At 47.6% G+C, this 21,928-nt stretch overlaps 1 protein-coding gene across 1 annotated transcript; it reads right to left on the bottom strand.

The window, feature by feature from the left end:
- Window positions 1-148: 148 nt before the first annotated feature.
- On the bottom strand, window positions 149-21,145 carry SLC5A9 (solute carrier family 5 member 9; the record flags this gene model as incomplete). Its single annotated transcript, XM_082286951.1, has 14 exons — window positions 149-357; window positions 1,874-2,009; window positions 7,180-7,395; window positions 7,923-8,091; window positions 9,147-9,297; window positions 9,480-9,587; window positions 10,456-10,591; window positions 11,413-11,618; window positions 12,388-12,468; window positions 13,041-13,146; window positions 15,702-15,866; window positions 17,699-17,803; window positions 20,259-20,330; window positions 21,017-21,145. The coding sequence occupies 14 exons, from the start codon at window positions 21,143-21,145 to the stop codon at window positions 149-151; spliced, it is 1,989 nt and encodes a 662-aa protein (XP_082143077.1).
- Window positions 21,146-21,928: the final 783 nt, after the last annotated feature.

Here is a 21,928-nt window from a genome sequence, read left to right as displayed (position 1 = left end):
CCCCACAGCCATTCCCAGCAAGCGGTGCCTCCAGGGAAGGGCTGTGCTGCCATGTGCCAGCAGCCTGTCACCAGGGGCTGTCACCTGCTGCTGCCAGCTTAGACAGGAAGGTGAGAGCCACCAAAGCCACGAGATTCCCGACCCCAGCTCAGCCAAAATACGCCCACAGGAAGATGTTGATAGTCAGCAGGAGAATGGCATTAGCATTGCACACAATCCTCCACAGGCGCTTTTCCTCGATGCTGGTGAGCGTCTGCTCCAGGGCAGCTCTCTCCTCCTGGGACAGGGTGGGTGTGGGGCTGGTGGGCAGACCACAGAACCAGAAACACACCATTTTCCAGCAGGGAGGCTTGGCTGCTGTGAGAGGGGGACAAAACATGGCTGTTAGAATCTACTGGGACTCTTCTCTCCCTTCTCCCAATCTTTTGGAGGTGCATTGGCCAGTCTGGAGTGGGGCTTGAGAGGCACCCTAATGGGAGATGCAAGATGATGAGGGAGAGGGAAAGGAAAAGGAAAAGGAAAAGGAAAAGGAAAAGGAAAAGGAAAAGGAAAAGGAAAAGGAAAAGGAAAAGGAAAAGGAAAAGGAAAAGTCTCCCTTAATCATGTACAGCACAGCCTGATTGCAGTCAGTTGATTTCAACACCAATCACTCATTAGTTAATTAACAAACCTCTTCCCTCTCCTCCCCAATCCAGATTCCATCCACTTTTAAAAAAATTCCTGACAGCATGATGGTCCATTTAGAGATATCCTGGCTTGTATCCTGGCTTGTTTATTACACATGGCTTGCCAGGTGAAGTGTGTGTTTTAATTGTCAGTCCTGTGCTGTGTGTATTTCACTCCCTGTTCTTTCCAAATATAACCTTTTTTTGAAATTCAGGATGTTTTGGGCCTTGAAAAAAGGTGTTACCCAGAACAAACCCTCATTAAACTGTCAGCTGCTGTGTTTCACATCTCCTTCCTCATCTCTGCTAATCACCAAAATAACAAGATATTTGTTTATGAAAATCTGAGCTAGTGAACTAGGAATTGGTAAGAAATAAAAAATAATGCTGAATTACTGCATTTGACTTAAACCCAAACTTACTCTACTTATTATTACTACCCAAACATACTTACTTATTGGGGAAACAAAAATAAGGGATTTGGTTAGATGTTCACTTCTTTTTAGCTTAGCTGTGATTGGTTCCAGTGTCCTTTGGACTGACCAGCAAATGGAAGGAGTGAAGAAATCTTGTGCGTGTCCTGATTCTGAGGTTTGTGCTCTGTAACCTTCGAAGGTTAAGCTCAAAACCAGAAAGCTGCATTTTTTAATAGATTTGCAGAATAAAGCTCTGTCCACTCTGAAAAGAACTTGCCTATGTAGCATCTCCTGCTACTGTTCTGTCTCCTGACAACTCTTTAAGTTGACTTTGCTCTGCCTTCCTTCCTATTAAATACCCCTGGTAGGACACGCAGCTATTTAAGGTCTGGGTTTTAACCATGGCTTACATCCTAAGGGAAGATGAAAAATCCTATCAGCATCATGGAAATGAGAAAAGTGGGGCTTGTGGGTTCATACTAGGATGCCCACAAAGTGCACATGTCTGCTCCCAGGGTCTCTTTTTCCCCTCAGACTGTGCTGCTATTTTGGTGCTCTTTCTTTTCAGGAATAGCAGCTCTTCTGAGCCATTCAAGGGCTGTGACATGAAGGTAGGCTGGGAGGACCAAGAGCCACAACACTTTCATTTGTCACATCCTTAAAACTGTAGATACAAGCCCCAGCTCCAGTGAACGCACCAGGTGGCCCCTCATGAGATTTTGGGACTTGCATGGGATCCTGGCTGTGCACTCCCAGGCACAGGAGCGTGTTTGTTCACAGACAGACCCCTACCTGCCTCCTCCGTATCTCCTGAAGCCGCAGCTTCTACCAGGTGTTCTGGGCTGATCTGTGCTGCTTCACTCTTGCAGTTTTTCAGGTTTATGGCAGGTGCTTTTCTGTGCCTGGTCCACCACGTGAGGCTGCCCAGCTGCAAAGTGGAACAGAGAGAAACTGGTCACTGCCTGTGAGTCCCAAAGTGGCTTCCCAGTCATCTCCTTCCTTAGTCCAAGGTGGTGCTGAGTCCTGTTTGGGGTGATCTCCCACTTTCCCTCCTCTCCTTTCTGCACATGTGCCCACACCCTGGAGAAGAAGGTTGGCACCATCCAGCTGGAGCTGAAAAGCTGGGAAAAAGTGTGAAATAATCTGGTTTCTCTCCTTCCATTTTTTAAAATAATCTGTTCCATCCCTGTCTCTTCAAGAAGTAACCTTTCAGTAGACACTGGAGAAGCAGCTTCCTATTTGCAAGGCTCATGAGACTGATCTGAAATAATGATGGTCTGTCCCGACAGCCCTCCAAAAGGGAAGGGGAATAAAGTCAAATAAATAAAAATAAATCAAAAAAGAAGCCAAGATACCCTCTATGGATACAGTCAGTCACAGACAGCTGTTGCACCCTGAAAAGATTATATTTTAATTTCAGATTTCTCTGATGGGCCAGTACAAGACATTGCCTGTCTCTGCAGAAAGTCACAAAGGACGATCAGTCTGCTTTACAAATGCCCAAGTTCTGAAACTCTTATTGTACAGCAAGCTTGAAAGTCTTCTACCTGGAACACAGGCGTGCACAGGAGATATCAATCTTGCAAACCTCAGTGCCCCTTCGGCGGCTGGGGGGGGGTTACACACCCCAGGGGCTCAGGGATTTGGGGTAGAGCCAGGCCTGCTGCTGCTGGGGCTGACCTTGGCATGCCCAGGATCTCTATGGCTCTCCCTGACCCCTGCCCTGGCCAGGCCAGGCAGTAGGGACAGGCTCATCCATCCCCCCCAAATGCTGCTGCCAGGTCCAGGGGCTGCCCTCCCTCTCCAGCCCACGCTGCCTGGCAGAGGGGCACAGGGGGGGCAGTGCAAAGGTGCCCTGGTGTCAACAGGGCAGGCACAGTCACACATGCCCCAGGAGCAGCTGGCTCCCTGCTCTGCCCATGTGGGAATGAACGTCTCCAGTGGGTCACTGACAAAGGAACGTGAGTTTAATTTTTGTATTTTGCACACACAAATCCAGGCAGAAGCTTCCGGCTGACACGAAATGTTGCATAATTTCCAGAAGATTTATAGCTTTATTTAAATCATTTTCAACTGAGATGAGCACTGGGCAGGGCTAATCTTTCTTGTCATGAAGTGCTAAATTGCTTTGATTTGATGATCCTCATCTTTCTCGGGGATCCTTTTTTTTTTTTAATCACTTAGGAAATGTCACTGGAACACAGTAAAGTTTCAGGGTACTAAAGGATTTCCTAAACTTTTTTCCTTTTCTCTCCTCTTCTCACGTGTCCCTGAATCACTGTCTCTTCACATTGCAGCAAAATCTGCAAAGGCTGGGGTGTACCTGGGGCTCAGACTCCAGAGGGAAGCAATTCCCAATGGAAAGCAGCATAGAGACAGGGAACCTCATGGCATCATCCCCATCACCCACGTGTTTTGGGTGCCTGGAGAAAGCAGGCAAATTCATAATTAAGAATAGCCTACAGGGGAGCTGTGTCAGCTTTACTGACTGGGACCTGGGAAGTGCTGCCTGAAGCCACCATGTCCAAGGGCAGGGAAGCAGGAGGGAGCCTTGTGCTGGGTCCTGGGGAGCCCTGTGTCCCCCCTTAGTTTGCTCCTGTCAGCACCCACAGAGCTGAGCATGTCTGGCTCTCAGTGGCACCAAATGATGCTGTGGGAGCTCCAGCTGCAGCACCTCGGAGCTCTCAGGGTGGGCTCAGGCCAGCCCAGGCGGGCTTGGGGCTCCTCCTAAGCTGTGCACCAAGAGGAGCCACTGAAGCCACACCTCAAGACACAAGGAAAACCTCCCAACCCCAGAGTACACCGGGTGGAATTGCCAATCCATCAGCCTGTCTGGGTGAGCCCTGACCCCTGGCGAGCTGACCTGCTGGTGCAGCACTCGGTGCTTTGTGCGCTGTTCCACTCCCTTTCCACCCTCACAGTCTCCTTGGGCAAGGGAGTTTGCAAGAACTCAGCAAAGTTTTTCTTTTGTTGTTTGTAAACTAGAATAAATCCTTCTGTTCCAAAATGCCATCTGGCACCTGACAGTTGTGTTTCAGCTTCACAGTCTCAAATTTAATTGTAAGCTCTTTTGCAGGGTTTTCAAGGACGGCGTGACACAATATGGACTACCTACAATGAAGACATATGAACTCTGGAGCATACCAAACAAATTCCTTGCATACTTGTTTTCCAGCACAGCATCAATCACCACAGGGATGGGAGAGCGTCCAAAACAGCAGGAGAAAATGCTACAGCCTGCAGTTCTCAGATTGTAATTCATTTAAAGCCAGGAACATTAGATGTACCACTCTAACATCAGATACAAATCTCTTTTCTCCTTTTGCCCATTTACTATCTCAAAAGCATTGAGATTCAATATTTAAAGTAGTCCAGTGTAGATCCTCAGCTGGTGTAAAGCGATATATCCGTGCTCAACAGCTGTTCCTGGTCTTTGAAGGCAATGGAGCTGTGCTGATTTACATCTGCTGAGGTATGATCTATCACTGTATTTCCTTGGCTTTGTCTTTGCTCGCTTGTTTTTCTGCTCTTTTTGCTTGACAAAACAATTCCTAGCTCCTGTACCATGTCTTTCATCATTCCATCTCCAAGCACTGCAGGTAAAGACAAGCAGAACCAGCCCTGTGCGAGTCTGAGAGGAGAAATATCCAAGGCTCAGGAAGAGAATTGATTAACCAGGAAGCACCAAAGCTTCAGAGATCCTCATCCAGGACAACCAGCACAGCCTCCCCCTCCCAGACACTGTCATGGGGACACTCAGGCTCTTCACCACAGATTTGCCCACTTGCATGCCAAGTAAATAGTGGCCAAACACAAAGGCCAGGTGCCACTTTCTACCCAGAGAGTTAGAGCCTGGCACGTCCACCCTGATCTCAGCCTCCTGCCCTTCCTTCCCCAAACCCTTCTGTCCCTGACCCACCTCAGCACAGCCACAGACTCGCTGGAGATGAGGGAACAAACCATGAGAAACCATGTCACCAGCAGTGATGGTGCGAGCCCACACCTCTGCTCATGTCTAAGGCAAACCTGGGGTGGGTCTGACCCAGGAAAATGAAAAATGTTGGTCTCAGTGCTGCCCACTCAGATTTGTGCCAGACAGGCAGAAACCCAGCAATGTTGTCTCCTGCCTCAGTCAAACCCCACACCTTCCCTTTGGCTGTTCTCTGAGGAACAAGGGCAGATTTTCCTGTTGAAATCAGGAATAAATAGTAGAAACTGAATGGAATCAGACTGAAAGAAATGGGGACAGACTCTCCCATTCCTACTGAGCTATGGGGAGAGGGAATAACTGCTTAGTGGCACGAATTTCCTGGCAGCCCATCCCATTTTCCTTGTGGTGGGAAGATACTGAGGGACAGGGGGCTCACGGGATGGTCATCACAAATATCAGATGATTGTGTTCAGCCTCTCACTGCCATGGGCAGTATCATTAATTCTCACTCATTTTTTACAACAGAGTCTTTCACACAGAGGTCGAGCGCTGAGCTCAGCACTATGTGGGGTCCATGACATACCAAAAGGCTATATTGAGAAAATTTCCCCCAGAAAGTCCAGCTGATGTTAGCTCCTGGCCAGTGCTGCTCTTCAGCAAGCTCTCCTCCCTCCCTGGCTCTCCAGCTGCACCTGAGGCGGGGCAGCCACCACATCTTGTCCTTTGTTCCTCTGGGATAGCTGCACACAGCTGCTTCAGACAAAATCCTGTCCTCCCTGGCCATACCCCTGTCTTTTTGAAGAATGTGTAAAATAAGGCCACTTACCTCCAGCACCTATAAACTCACACATTTCAGCAGAAATACCACTGAAAATCTCCCCTGGGGAATCTCTTGTAACCTCTCTCTCCCTAATTCTATTATAGTGGCCTCCATCCTGAACTCCCCCTCTTAGGAGATGCTTTAAATGTTTTCATACCTCTGAGGTCAGACTAAAAAGCCTGGAGGTGCTGGGGCCAGTTTCTCCATCTCCTGAACTGCTGGTGTGACGCTCACTGTTCACCAGTGCTGTGTTAATGCATCTTATCTTGCTATTGCTGTGGGCAGGGAGCACTGCACATGTTTAGCTATCACAGGTCAGATGATGAGTGGGAACTCATTAAACCACAGTAATTAATTGCTGGCAACCATCTGGCCACCCCTGAGCAGCCGTGAACAACGTAAGCAGCAGAACTAATGGTGTCTCCTTGCCAGTATTTCTCTCTCCCATGTGGATCCTCTGATAGCTAATAAAAGCTGAGAGTTTATCTCCAAGCAGACACAAAGACAGCCTCTCTCCCCCCTCCTCTCTGCTATCTGAGCACCTGCTTTCATGTAATCTTTAGGAGCGGGGTGTCTTTGACACCTATAACATTCCATCAAACATTGATGGAGCTGGTTAATGCTTTACAAGTTATGAGGAAGCAACAGATTGATGCCATCATAGCATTTTCTCTCCCATGCAGTTAGACAAGAAAAAATAGGTCTTTTTAATCTATCCAGTAACCTTTACTGAGAGGTAGGTGGCAGTTTTGTTATATTGGCAGCTGCTTTAAAACTTGGGACTGGGAAAAGTTGCTTTAAGGTTTTATAATATAAAACCTCCCAACTCTGCACCATTTTAATGTGCTAAGTAAAAGAAAGTTGTACTTCCCTCAAAGTTATTAAATTTAATTGAGATCACATTGGGACAAAATGTTATTTTCCTAAACGCCCGTGTTGCAAAAGATATTAATCTTGTTTGCCTGCAAGATTGATGCTGGCTCTGTTGAAACAGGCTAGATGCTACAATTAGATATATTTAATTCCTCCTCAGCAGTGCTCTGTAATGTGATTCCATCTCCTTCCCCTTCTTCTTTTCTTTCTATTCCAGTTATGATGGGCTGTGGTGTCTGCCCAGCTCTGGGCACAGCATGGGAACTCACACTCAATTTGAAGCACTCAGTGCTCAGCAGCATTAACACTCTGCAACCTGGGGAATAGACAGAGCTGAGGAGCAAGGGCTTCTTGGCAGCATATGCATTACACACCATTTCTTAGCCACTGGAGGAACAGAAAAGGGCAGATTGCAGGGATTTTTGGTACCCAAACGGGGGCTCTGGGAAAAGGGCGTCACTGCAAGTCACTTACCTTTTCTTCAGGGATCGGTGGGGTGCAGAGACTGATGAGGACGGTGACAATGGCAGTGAGGGCACAGAGGATGAGGGCAAAGTAGAGGTAGTGCAAGTCCTTTAGCACAGCTGGTCTCCTGTCCTCCTCCCCACAAGACGGGGGGCTATAAATGAACTCCATGATCATCCGAACCAGACCCACAGCAAGCCCAGCCATGAGGCCCCAGAAAGCACCCTGAGAAAGGCAAGCACAGAGAAAAGGTCACTGCAAATTAACTCAGGTTGTAGTTGTCCCTCTCCTCTCCCTGTCCTCTCCTTCTTTCCCAAGCCTTCTTACGCCTGATGGAAATCCACAGTGATGTGCATCAAAGGAGAATTTTTTCAGGTAAAAATCCTCATTTTCTCTCTCTGCCCTTGAACATGGAGCAGATAGAGCACAAACAATGCAAGAATCTCCTCCTAACAACACTCCTCCAATGAGACTTTGACACATCATCCCTAAATGGCAGAACAACTTCCCTTTCATGCTTTCAAATGGGGCTGCCAAGAAGTGGCACTTGCAGGGACTTCTTAGAAGCAAACCCACACCCACTAGACCCTGGGCTAAGATCCACTAATGCACACCAGGGAAAGGTTGTCTAATTGTCACACTTTAGCTGGACTGGCTCCGAGTTTACAAAGGCTAAGTACTGAGGGCAGAGATACTTATTTATTTTCTCAAATTAAATACATGTATCAATTGGTTGTTGACACTTCACTTACAGGCTCATTAATCCTCTTGCAGAAGATTGCCAAGATGAAGAGGGCTGTGATTGGTGGGGCCAGATAGCTGGTTATGGACTGAATGTAGTCAAAGAGCTTTCCACTGTTGGCTGATTGAATGATTGGGATCCAGAGAATACTGATGACCACAAGGATGAGGATGAAGACTCTGAAAGAGAAGGATAAAATTGTGTTAACTCTGTAGGCAGAGTTAAACAAAACACACTCCCAGTTGCTCTTGGAATTTCCTAAGAAAAAATCCACAGATCACTCTCAAGAACCTTTCCTTGTGTACACAGGAAAAGAGAAGATTGTTCTCCCGTGGTGAGCCTGGTGTGTCCTAGAGTGTGATATGGTCTCAATGACCTTGGCTCTTGGATGTGACAGAAAGAGGATGCTGGAAGCTCATGGAAGCAATCTTTCTGCCACCTTTCCAAGCAGGTAATGGGCTCAATCTCTTGCCCTTGCCAAATTCCAACTTGTTTGCTACTTTTTAAAATTGTGTTTGGGGTCTCAGGTGAATATAGTAACCTTTGCACTGTGTGTCACAGAGGTTTGTCCATATTGCTGAGCAAGAGGTGCTTGTCCTCTCACCACTCTGCCATGGTGAAGCGTGAGCTTGCCTGCAGCCTTCAGCCACCCCTCAGCAAAGTTTAGAACTTAATGCTGATGACTGGAGAGCAAAAGCTCCACAAACACACTGAATGCAGCCTAAATTCCCCTGTCTGGAGGAGAACTTTATATGTCCCTGATATAATGCAGCACCAAAGCTTGTCTGCAAAGGACACTACAACTTACCACAGAGACTGAGAGCTGGGAGGCTCAGCTCTGCACTTTTCCGTGGGAAAAAAAAAAAAAAAAAAAAGAAGTAATTGCAACATACCACTCCTGTCTGATACAAAAATAACACATTTTTATAGACCTCTGGTGACAACGACTCCAGAGCACTTTCAGCTTTCCTAAAAGTTACATTTAAAGCAGAATTTATAATAAGTTTAGAGAGAAGAAAGGCAATTATCTGCTCAGCTCAGTGGAACGCACAGAGTTTCTCCTTGACCAGATCTGCCCAAGAAGGAGGTGGAAAATGCAATGCTCTTTCCCAAGCTGTGCTCCTGCTCTCTATTACAGGCACCAGATTTTTCTCAGTGAGTGCAGCCTGGAGGATGTAAATGCTGCACTCAGAACAGATGATGAGAAGAACGAGACATAAATAAATGTAAGGACCTGCCCACAACCATCAGCTCCGGCTCCGAGGCCTGCCTGCGGACCCGCTGCCAGATGTCAACAACGAAGAGGGTGCTGCTGCTGTTGAAAATGGAGGTGAGGGAACTCATCAGGGCTGCCATCATCACTGCAATCATCAAGCCCCGGAGCCCTGTGAGAGACAAACACAGAAGGGGAATCAGGACTAGACCTTGGGCCTCTGAGCACTGCTTTTTCCATCCTGCTGTCTGGTATCTGCAGTAAGATTTCCACATGCTTAGGATGGGTGAGGGCAGCTTGATCCCCCCTGCACAGCCTGGCTCAAGCCTAGCGCTCCACAAGGGTGTTTCTCACCATTGGGCATGAGTTCAATCACCAGTTTGGGGTAGGCAATGTTGGAACAACCCACAGCAGCTCCACAGACCCTCTTGCAGATGTCTGGGTCCACGCAGCCCACTTCATCTGTGTAGCACAGGGGAACAACAAGGAGTCAGTGCAAACCCCACTGAGCCATAGACTGTTTAGATCAAGGGAACAAATCCTGATGCCTTGTGCAATTTCATATAAATTCAGAGGTGGAATACAGCTACAATGAGTGGAGCTGAAAAACATATCATATAACAGAGGTGAAACTTTGGGATGACATTTTGAAGTTCTGTTTAGGGTACAGCTAAAACTCTCCTGGGTGTTGCGTAACTGTAATCCTTGATGATTTGTCACTTGTGGGAACTGGACTGTTTCCATGAACCTGTCAGCTGGGTTCCCAGGGATGCTGGAGGCTCACTTACTCATATTTAGGAAATCTGGGAGAGAGGCTCTTTCCTCTGGGAGTGGTCCTTCTAACCAAGGTATCCTTCCTGGGAAGGGGAAGGCTCTGGGGACACCAGCAATGAGAACTCCTTGGGATATAAGGGAGGCTCGTTTAGCCTTATCCACCAGGGCCTGAATGAATCTGTATGGTTGACTGCTAAAACTCTCCAAAATACCTAATGGATGTAATCCATAAGATCTGAAGGACAACCTCAGTGCTCCATGAATTTAATTTCACTGACTGCCTCCACACAGACAGATGGATGCAATGTCCACAGCATGGAGCTAAATGATCCCAGTGGCAAACTATGCCCCTTATGGCTACTCCCAGTGGCTTATGCCACTGTGGGAGAACTGGAGGTGGAGGGAGGGCTTGGAAACACCACGGTGCAACAGGAATCTCTATGAACATGCCTGCAGGACAGCAGTTTCTAAGATGTAAAAGTGCTGGCAGACCTGTTTGGGATTAGTGCTCACAGCTGGTATGGAGCCCCATGTCAAGGAAGACGGGAAGGCTTACCTGGGTAAAGAGCTCTGCTGATCATTCCTGGCATGACAATGAAAAACATAGGGAAGATTTTCAGATATCCTCCCAGCACTGATCCACCTTTGGCATGGGAGAGGTTCTTGGCAGAGAGAGACCTCTGGACTATCACCTGCAATCAGTGCAGAAAGGGAGCAGAGAATGAAACAGAAGCACAACAGAGAGAGCAGGGTCCATTCTCTCTCTGTCTCTCCTTCTCATGGATGACTTTCATCCCACAGGATCCCAGGGTGTTTTGCATGCCAAGGACAGCTTTCCCACCTCGCTGACTGCAGCCTGCTGCCACTGTTCAGAGCTCAGTCCACAGGCTACAGGAGAGGGCAGCATGGAAATTTCCTTTACAGGAATAATTTCACCCTTGACTGAAATGAAGCCACCTTGCGGGCTGGAGACAGCAGCTGTATGGCAGCAAGAGACACAGAATGAAGCAGACTGTGGGTGTTTTGGTAAAAGCTCAGTGGTGGGGTTTCATAATTATCCCATCTGGAAGTCCAGAAGCACCGCGTCTTGAGATACACACACAGCTTTCCTGTTTTGTAGCTTGGAAAGGAATAAGGGACATGAGACATCTGGGACTATGAATGGAGAAATATTGTCTGCAGGTCACTCAAGGTCACAGCAGAGCCAGCTCCAGATTCACATTTTTATATCCTTGTCATGATAACTGCATGAAGACACCCTGTACTCACCAGCCCACAGTGGGAAAAAGGAGGATGAAAATAACCTGTTCTTACTGTTCTAAGAAGTGCATAAAATTAGCAGCTTGCTGAGAAGGTGGAAGGAGTGAGACATTCTGGTCTAGACCAGTAAAAAAGGTAGCAACTCCTGCATATTGAGGCACAGGGATTTTTCAGCTCACAGAACCACAGACCGAAGAGTGGACTAAAAATAACACTGTGGTGGTCTGTCTGCTGAGGGAAAGATTTTATTTACCTGGTCAGTGCACCAGCACCAAAGAGCCAGCACAGAGAGACCAAATATAAGGCCAGGCCAGGGAATGTCTCCTGTGATGGGATCCCTGAACAAATGGAAGGCATCTGCACGTGGGAGGTGGCAGGTCGTGTTTGGGACTGTGATCTTTGGTATTGCTGTGCTGTATTTCTCCTGAAGTCCTTCATACCAACCAACTTTTTCAAATCCTGTAAAGAAAATGCCAATGATTTAAGGGCTGGTGCATCTTGCAAAGTTATGACCTTATCTGAGTCTCGTGACTACTTTTCTTTTATCTTTCTCTTATCTCCTTTACTTTTCATTCCACCCTTGCTTTTTGCAGTCAAGGTTTCTACAGAAGGCAGCTGGATTTTGCCCAGAGTCCTTGTGGTTTAAACAACACATTCTGGAAGATGTTCAATGCAGGAAAATCTCCATGATCCTAATCCCTGCAACGTCATCAGCATCTAGTCTTTACTTATACACCCTCCAAGAGCTAGAGCAGGAAGGTACAACATGAAAAAAGAGATACGTGGTTTAGGTATTTCTGTTTGCCAACAAGGCTTGAAACAAAGACTGATGAAGTTCATTTCCTTGTTGGTCTTAATTTTTTTATAACGCTCGGTTATGCCCACATGAACCCACAGTAACTCTAAAAGTCGACAGCGAAAGTCAGCAGTATTACTCTGAATTGACATGGGTTTAATGAGAGCTGAATTTGGCTCTGAGAATGCAGTGTTCCAAAGCTCTTTGGCAACTCCAGCGAGGTGAAATTACCCAGAGCCTCACCTCCATACTGTTAGTGCAAAGGATGAAGCAAGCATGATGGCTGGAGAATGAGACTTGTGCTGGCACCACTTCTGTGAGTGGTTAAAACTCATTTATGCACCACACATGAAAGAGTGAGGCACCCTGTTAAGGTCTAGTGGCCTTGGGACCACTAAACTGCTGCGTGATGCCACTGCAGGTTCCCCTTACCTATGAACATGAGGACCAAAGCTCCCAGCACCATGATCAGGGTCTGCAGCGCGTCTGTGTAAATCACAGCAGTCAAACCCCCTGCCAGGAGAACCAGAGACAGCAGTCAGTGCGTCACCAAGCACAGGGAAACAGGCACCTCACCTGGAAAAAAGCTTTCTCTAGCCCCAGCCCTGGGATTTCAGGACAGACCCACTGGGAGAAGCTGGCACTGAGCTGGTCCCCTGGAGCCCGCAGCTGTGACAAGCCCTCCCATGAGGAATGGCATGAAGGGCTTTCCATGTTCATGAGAGGACTTGGGGGCAGTTCCGTAACTTAACAGCTAAAGTTGCTAATTTTGCAGAAAGGCAACAAAATAGCAAATATGGGCAGTGGTAACACCCTGCACAGAGGGAGCCAAGAGCCTTGTGCGGTGTTAAAAAATCCTCTAAAGCTGTGATGTTACCCCCCTACCACTTTCCCTTGGGCCAGGAGAGGAGAGAGGGAGACTTAAAGGTCTCCAACAGCTGGGAGTGACAGGGCAGGTACTACCAGCAACTGGGGCAATCTCTCCCTCAGATCAGGACCTGAATACTCTTTCTGCTCTGTAAGAAACGGGAAACTTATATCCTAGGCTCCAGCTTATTATGTGTCCTTTAAAATCAGCTATTTACCAGCTATGGTGTAGACAGCAGTCACTGCTAGCAAGACCACAGTGGACAAGTAGAGGTTCCAGCCCAAAGAGATTTGGATGAACAATGCTCCGGAAAAAATGTCTGTCTGGAATAAAAAAAACCCCAAGGGCAGTCTGGCATTAGTTGTGCTTCGTGCAAGTGAAATCTAATAAAGCAGCCTGCAGCCCTCTGCGGCTGAAAGCATTGACAGGGGAGGACACCACGAAGGTGAACTGGAAGGGGAGGAGAAGAGCTGTTGGGGCTGTTGGCTCTGAACCTTGTTCTGCTGTAAGGAAAAACTTTCCTCCAGGTCAGAGCTTTCAGGGTCTGGGAGAGAGGGAGGGAGGGAGAAAATGAAAGTGCTACACCAAGGGACCAAAAAGTCATCAAAATAAAGTCCACCTTCATGTCATAGAATCCTCCCTGGCACAGAGAAGCACTGGTGGAAACTGTCGCTCCTTTTGGTGACTGCGAAGACATCCCTGGATAGCAGAGCCCATGCATCCACAGGCAGACACAGGAGGGAAAGAGGGGGAGATAGCAGAGACCTTATTCTTCCCAGGACTGCATCTTCATGGCCTCGTGGTCCAGAGACACTCCCTCTTGAAAGACTCCTAAAGAGTCACTGATGTCGTGTATCATGATTTGTTTATCTGAGAAGGTCAACAGGTGGCTTTTCTGTTTGTGCAGTTCAGCATATTAGAGTGGCTCCAGAAAAACAGGTTATACCTGCTGAGGACCTCACTAGAAATACAGAAACCCCCATCAGCTCTGTTTTGTTTGGACCTTCTGGCAGAGAGAGTGACACCAGAACCTGGTGAAACCTGGAATTACACAGATAACATCATTCAAAACTGCAGGCAGTGATATGGGAGATGTTTAGGTTGGGAAAGCAGGTAGAAGGACACCTGCAAATCTGGTGTGGGGTGAGATACAGGTGAGGACCTTTATCAAGGGAGACAGAAGGGATGGGACAAGAATTCTGTTTGCAGTGTCTGAAATGAGCACCTTGAAAGCAAGGAGCCAGTGCAACCCCTGACCTCTGCAAGCCTGAGACACAACAGGCACAGCCAGACCACCACGGGAGTCACTGCCCTTTCTGGGGCTTGGCTTCCCAGCAGGAAACACAACCACCTCTGTAGCCATGCCGGATCAGTCCTCTGACAACACTGTTTATTGAGATCTCTGTTTTCTTTGCAAGCCGAGAAGACTCTGCAGTGGCCTGGTTGTTAACCTGTGTTTGGGCAGAAAGCACAGGGAGAAAAATCCTTCTTGTTACCAAGTGCCTGCTGTCCAGCCAGCCGCTAAATGAGCTCTCCACAAACAATAGCTCTGCTTAATAGAAAGCACCTGTCATGGCCATAAACTCCCCCAGCCACATCCGTCAGCCACGCGTGAATTGGCTGCACAGAGGAGAAACCACTGAGATGAAACAGCAGTGACGAGGGCCAGGGTCCTGCTCTGAAAAGCACTGGCAAATACTGCTCTGCTGAAGGTCACTCTGAAAGACAGCTCTGCTTCATACCTTGGCTGTGTGGCTGTGCTCACTGTGGGCTGCTGCAGGAGACAGTTGCCATTTATCCCTCACAGGTAAAGAAGTTTCAAGCGCCTCTTTGCAAGACCTCGCTCACTCTGCCACCAGGGGCAATGCTTTGATCCCGCAGAGCCAAGCTGGAGGCAGTAGGTGTCAGAAGTGGGTGACATGACCAAGAGCTGCCCATTAGAGGAGGAAATCTATCCCACAATCCCAGCCTGGAACTCCTCTTAATGTCCCTCCCAGGACCTGAGACATAATAAGCCTAGGAGAAGGACCTTGAAGCCACTTCAGTGTCTTATCTCCAGTCAGTGTCTCCCAAGGCAATTTGACATCTGAATACTTCAGCAGTGTCTAGTGAAAACTGGCTTCTACTGACCTTGGGATAACCAGCTGGAGACAGACACCTTCAGTCCCTGTAATGGACTCTCAAATGCACTCCTCTCCCTCCAAGGGCATAGGTAGTAAATATCTGAGCATAACTTCTGTTTCTTTCTGAATGGCATTTAAAAGAGGGAAATACCCAGCAGGCTACACTGGGTTTTGGTTACCAGCAGGGTACAATGCTACAAGCAATCCAGAAAAGATGCTGAGTTTTGTCTTAAGCCAGAACTTACCTCCCTTTCACTGTACCCTTTTTATGTAAGACAAGTGAGAGAAAGAGAGAGGAACAACCATAAAATACCTAATGCTGAAAACTCAGCTACAAGAACAACATCAGGTTTACAATAATTTAAGAGAATTTCATCCCTACAAGATGCAGCCAGCCAAATATTCAGATGGGGTAGTGCTGCCCTTCCTCTGTCTCTGTTGCCTAAAGTTTGATGTGATAGAAGAGGAGAAGTAGGCAGACAGCCTGTGGTACTTACACTGTTTAGTAATTAGCTGCACATCCCTGTAAAGTTCTCACTGTGCGTTGCTGTTTAATGAGGGCTCTGTCTCTCTCTTAGGAAAGGTCTCCATGATCAATACAGAGGCAGGAGCAGCACACTAACACACTGCTACTGTTCCTGGGAGCTGAGCTGGTCCTTTCAAGGACATCTGAGTTCTCTCTGAGCAGCCCTGCCTTGTACCAGGATGCCCTATCCCGGCCCTAGACACAGGGTTGTGTTCAGTTGGATACATACGGATATCTTGGTGAATATATAGAGAATCAGGGACAGCACGGACATGTAGATTTGTATCCTCTGCCCTCCAAACCTCTTCTGCAGGTACTCAGGCATGGTGACTACTCCTGCTGCGATGTAAACAGGCACAAAGATCCAGCCGAGAGCCAGCAGTGCCCAGGTGGCCTGTTAAAGAGAATAAAGGCACAGGATTCAACACAAGGGAACTGCTTTTTCCCCTGTTCTCTCAGTGGCCATCCTAAGAAAGCAGAAAGGTACAGTGCCATGCAATGTGTTTGAGAAGCAGACTGACTTTTTCTCCCTGCTCAGAAGATGAGCCAGCAGCTGGCGGAATTTTTACAATTCAGTTAGAATATTTTGAAGTTCTCCTCCTGAGCCCTGCGTTTCTCTGTCATGGGTGTCACATCCTATTCCATTCCCTGGTCTTTTGAGCAAGGTGATGTATTCTGTTGCTCTAGTTCTCTGAAAGATGGTAGGGTGTTTGTTGGCCTCTGAAACCACTGATGCTGTGGCAGTGAAGAGTTAAGGGTTTCAGAGCAGGATGGGAGCATCTGTTTGTTGCTTGATTAGCAAGTGATGAGGCTGAGGCAGCAGACTGTCCCTGCAGAGCATAAAAATAAGCAACAGCAAGACTCTGCTGGGATGTTCTCCTTGCAGGCTGGCACAGATGTGCTCCTGTCACTGGTAGATAAAGAGGCACTTTAGTTGCTTTGCCACAGGTGAAGAGTCTTTTGGAAAGTGCAAAGGCATTTCCCATCGCGTATTTTTTCTCCAATTCCCAGAAAAAGCCCAAACAGGAGAACTTACAGGTAAATGAAAGCCATTGGATTATCAAACCTCACCTCCTGGTTGTCTCAGGCCATTATCTTTCATCATTACATTTATTTTGATCAGTTATTCAAGTTTTCAGAAAAGAAACTGATTCCTGTGAGCAGAGATTGTGACTGATTGAGGAGAACAGCTGTGGCTCCTGCAGTGGCAGAGACTGGCTGCGGTGAAAGATGCTCATATCATCCCTCCAGCTGAGCGATGTCCCATGGCAAAGGGAGAGAGTAATGGCATATCTAAGTTCTCTTTCCAATCTGAAATAAATTAATCTGAACTCATGAAGCTGGATTTGCCCTGAAACACCATCTTGTCTTCATGAGCTTCTAAAGTGACTTGAATAGATTTCCTTTAGCTACAGCAATACTGTTATGTCCTACATGCACTAGGCTGAACACACTCTCTGTTTTCTTCTCCAAGGATTTAAAGGTGACCTTAATGATCTAGAAAAAAACAGTGCAGTGAATACATACTCCAAGAAAGAGCTTTTGGTGGGCCCTGCCTGTGCTTGGCAAGTACCCGGCACTATTAACACTCTGCTGAGGTAGGCAAGAGATTCAGAGTTAGGTGCGTGATGCTTCTTCTGAGGCTGGCACTAATCCCACTCCTCATCAGCTGAGAAATTTCATTAGCATCACACACCAAGGGCCTGCTTTTCATGCTCTGTGTGGTGTCAGTGGCAATTTTCCAGGCCACTTCAACAGGGCAGAATGAGACCTGCCTTCACACACAGATGTTCACCCCAGAGATGACAAATTTTGGCAGCTGCCAGCTGAAGAGAGTGTTGCTGATTCTCATGGATTTACACTGAATAGAGGAGCACACGCTGCTTCTTTTTGCCTTTTTTTTAACTCCCTGTACCCAGAATCCTGTGATTATCCAAGCACATTTCCAGCATTATCTTTTATTTTAATCTTCATGAGTGCAGACTAAAGCTTAAAAATAAGGCCATGTACCACTGAGAAGGTCAAAGAGCTAATAATTCTAGTGAATTCCACTTAAACTAAAATAAAGATCTCATGTTTCCAAGGCTGTCAGAATGTCTGGAGGCTTCTCTCTTGAGAGTTGAGCACTTGTTGCTGCTGATACTGTTAAATACCTGATTTGGGAGAGAAACCCCAGTCCCTTTGTAAACAGTGACATGCTTAGTTGACAGCAGAACTGACTCTTACATTCCACTCAAAGCCCCCAACAGCAAGGCCCCCAGCTGCTCCAGTGCCCGCCAGGCCGATGAATAAACCACTGCCCACGTTGCTCGACATCAGGGATGCTCCAATCTGAAACACAGGGCACAGGGATAAAACTGAGAAAGTCACTTTGAGCAACTTCTGTATCAGTCCAAGTGTTTTCCTCAGGAGCTCTCTTTCCCCAGGATCTCATCTCCTTGTAATTAGGAAGCTGGGTGCTAATGGGGAGTTGAGTTTTCCTTCACCTCTCAAAACCCCTACATTTTTATATCTTAAAGCATGTTCCTGCTGCCTTCCACTGCCCCCACTCCAGTGCAAAGCTTAATCTCAGAATCAGGGCTCACTTTGCCAGCGGTTCTCCTGAGAAGCACACCTGTTACGGAGGCACAGCAGAGGGAGGGGAGCCTGGTGACACCACAGATTCCTCAGTGTCCATGAAACGTGACAGATTTCTCCATTCCCTTGTTAATCAGTCAGCAAGGTGCCATCTCTGACCCTGCTGACCCTTGCTCTACCTCCCCATGTCTTGCTGACAGCCTCTTTTGAGTCTTGCTCTGAACATGTGTGCTGTGGGTTCACACAGCCATGGTGACAGGAGTGCTCTCCTGGAGCTCCTGCTGAGGGAGGAGATTCCTGAACCGCAGCATGGACGTGCTAGGGGCACGCAGGTCTTTGTGCTTAGTGTCTAAGGTAGGTTCAAAGCTATGGAGCTCTGCAGCAGGCTGGAAAATGCTCTTGCTTCAGGTTAGCTTTAACTGCAGGCTGTGGGCAGGGTAGGCCATCCCTGCCATGGCTCATTGACACCCTAATTGGAAGAGCTCCAAGGCTCTTTAAACAGGGCAAAGGCTATCTGACCTAATAACTGCTTTTACTGGCACAAAGCCTCACCTCCTTTCTGCATGCCAACATCAAACCTGTCTCAGGGTCAAATGCAAAACCACCCAAAGGACAAGTCATGCCCTTTCATCCTACAGTTTGCTTTTAGGTACACCACCTACGAGGAGCTTTTCTCTCCTTATTACTGCCTCATGTGAAACAAAGAATGGTGGAAGCTGCTCTGCTTCTCACTTTTGGGCAAGGAAAAACATTAGGATGACATCAACACCCACACTGCCTCTGCCTTCTTGCCTGTCTGAGAAAACTCTTGCTTAAAGAAGCTGCTGCAACAGGACTTTGCAACCCGTGCTCTCAAGAAATGTGAGCAGTTTTCCTGATATGTAGATCAGACACAGAAATACAGAAGATACATTGCAGAGGTGCAGCAATTTAATATCAGGGCTTAGTTGAGGCTGAAACCTGTCACTCTCATAAAAACAATAATAAAAAGTAGGTCATACTCAAGGCAAAGGCCACAAGGAGCAGAGCCTGCAGGAGAGCTGCAGAGGTGGAATCAGCTCTGACAAACAAATCTGGGAAGTGAACAGCATCAGAGGTTGCTCTGAACCTAAAACGGTTCAGAAGAGCCAAGAGCTGACCTGTATCCAACAGCCTCTGTAGCCACCTGTGGCTGGAGCCAAAAGCAGTGAGAAATTTTTGGAGTTTGTTTGGGGGCTTTTTTAATAGAAAAAAACCCAGAAATCTTGTTTAAAAGAACAAGGTTGAGGGAAAAAATATTCGATTTTAGTATCTTTTAATTTTCCCCCTCCTAATTAGAGAAAACCATCAAGCTAAGCTTTTCCATTAAATGTCACTTGCCTGAGACAGAAGTATAAAGAACATTTAAGAAATGACAGATTTTAGAGAGGTGTATGTGTTTTCTGTGGAAGAGGCTGAAAATCTAGCCTAGTGAATTTATGGGCAATGCACAGCCAAAGGAAGAAAAGAAAAAAACTGTTTTGGTAGAGAAGTGCATTCTGTTACCCACAACTCACTGGAGAGATATATGGTTCTAGAGCCTGGCATTGGCTGAGAAGAATCTTTATTCCTGTGGATTTTTATTCCTTTCAAACTCTAAATTATCTTTATGCGTACCTTTCACTCCCAAGAAAAGGCACCTTCAATAGATTATTTTTTCTTTCATAGTGAAGATTTATACTTCAGTGGTTTGAATTTTATACCCTTTACATCGTTAGTCAATAAACTCAACTCTGCTCTAAATAGCAAGGGCTCAGAAAGTCCTGGGATTTGAGATTATTTTTAATTCAGTGTCTAAATGCTTTTTACTGGATGACACATTCCTAGATTACCTAATGCTCTCTTAACTTGGGAACATCAGTGGTGAGTTGAGGCCAAAAAGTTTCAAACCCAGCTAGGCAGCCAGCATTCCCTAACTTTCATCAATGGGAACATTTTTATTGCTGCCTTTAGCAGAGAAACTGAGAGTTGGAAACCCCTGAAGATGCTGAGCTACCCTTTTGGCCTGGCAGCTCCAAGCTGCAGCCCATCAGCAAAGATGTGTGGGATGGTTCCTTATGTATCCTTCATCTGTCCCCTTCATCTCTGACTACAGCCAGCACATGTCATGACTGGGTCCCCTCACCAGACCTGCTCTTACATCTGGAATTGCTTTCAAACCATGAGGAACCCAGGGAAGCATTTCACTCACAGGCCACCAAGTCATAGATCGTCCAGCCAGAAAATAGCCTCCAATGGTCCCCCGGCTCGCTCGTATCGATGACTGGAAGCACAGGAAAAAGAACAGGAAAATGTGTTTTCCTCCATTCAGCCACCCTTGAGTCAGACCAAGACAGGAGAATCCTTAATGCCTGGTCTCAGCACCAGCTCCAAAAGAATTTTATGGATCTGTTAAGTATGCCAGGCTTCACCCACTGCTTCTGCCTCTCTTTGTGCAGGTTTCTGGTAGTCGTGCTTTGGAAGGAAGCTGCTTGTACCTGTTTGATGACTTCTCCACAAATGTACCAACTGGGAAAGAAGAAGCAGTTCAGCCAAGCAGAACGCAGTAGGTGTCTGTGACAGAGGCCTTCGCCAAGCAACACGAACAAATAATTAGCAACAATCTTTCTGAAGTTTTTAAGGTCCATTTCAGTCTTCTCCAGCACAACCCTGGCTTTTCTTTTGCCTCCTGCCTGTCCACACCCCGATGTGAGTTGAGCATCATTCCCAGGACAACCTCCAGGGAATGATCCCCCGGTTGTCCCCATATGGTGTCCCCATATGGCTGTCCCTGTATGAGGGCTCACAGAAGGATCCCTGTCACCCCCCAGATTTGCTCAATATGCCCTGAGTAAGTCGTGCAGAGGATGCCATTTGCAGACAAACCCCTTTGTACCCAGAAGGGGTCCAGGAAGCAGCAAGGCCCCTCTGGCTCAGGCAGACCCTACCCCGGCCCCCTCAGGGACTCACCCATATCCCGACAGCGAGGACAAAGGCGAAGTACAGAACCACGACGATGATGTCTGCCACTGCAAAGGCTGCTGCCGTGTCCCCTGGCAGCCCAGGCAGCTCCGTGGTGCCCGTGGTCGGCTGGCTCATGGCTGTGAGCAAATTGCTTATTTTCTCACTCACGCTGGACTTTGGTGCACATTGGCCTTCATTGTTTCCCTTGTAATAATTAACAGGGTGAAGAAGGTGTGAGTGGGGAGCAGAAGCCAGGCAGGATGGTGGCTAACGTTTGCCAGCAGGAGCTTGGTGTCCATGGTTCATCAGTGGGGCCACCACACGGCTCTGTGGTGTGAGGATTCCTCCCATTCCCCCTCGTGTCCATTTACCAGTGGTCCTTTCTCCTGCCCATTTACCCACTGGTGACACCCACTGGGATGTAGGAGATGGTTCTCCTTTGAGGTCTGGGGTCTGCCTGGAGAAGGCTTGTGCCCCACAGCGAGCTCTGGAATGGCTCTGCCAGCCCCAGTAGGAACCTTGTGTCCCAGGACATGGGCAGGAAGGAGGAGGGGGCTGGACCCTGTCACACATCAAACTCTGAACCCAGGTCCTCAGTGCAGCAGGGACATTTCTCATCCTGGTTTGCAGACAAGGGGGGCACCCTCCAGCACCAGCCCCCTGAACCAGGGCACAGAGAATGGGTCACACCACACCTTTGCTCCTTTGTGGGGCAGCTTTGGGAGGATCACAAAAGGTTCCTACTGGGGCTGGCAGAGCCACTCCAGAGCCTCCTCCAGGCAGACTCCAGACCTCAAAGCAGAACCATCTCCTACATCCCCCAAACTCCACCATCCGTGGTCCCTCACCCCATGACATATCACATGGGACATTTAAAACTCAGGTGAGCTTTGCTTGATCTTGGTTTCAAGGGAGGCA

The sequence above is a fragment of the Coloeus monedula genome, assembly GCF_965178545.1.
Source record: "Coloeus monedula genome assembly, chromosome: 9".
NCBI lineage: Eukaryota > Metazoa > Chordata > Aves > Passeriformes > Corvidae > Coloeus > Coloeus monedula.
The sequence above is the reverse complement of the archived record's forward strand: the minus strand, read 5'-3'. Positions and strand labels throughout refer to the sequence as shown.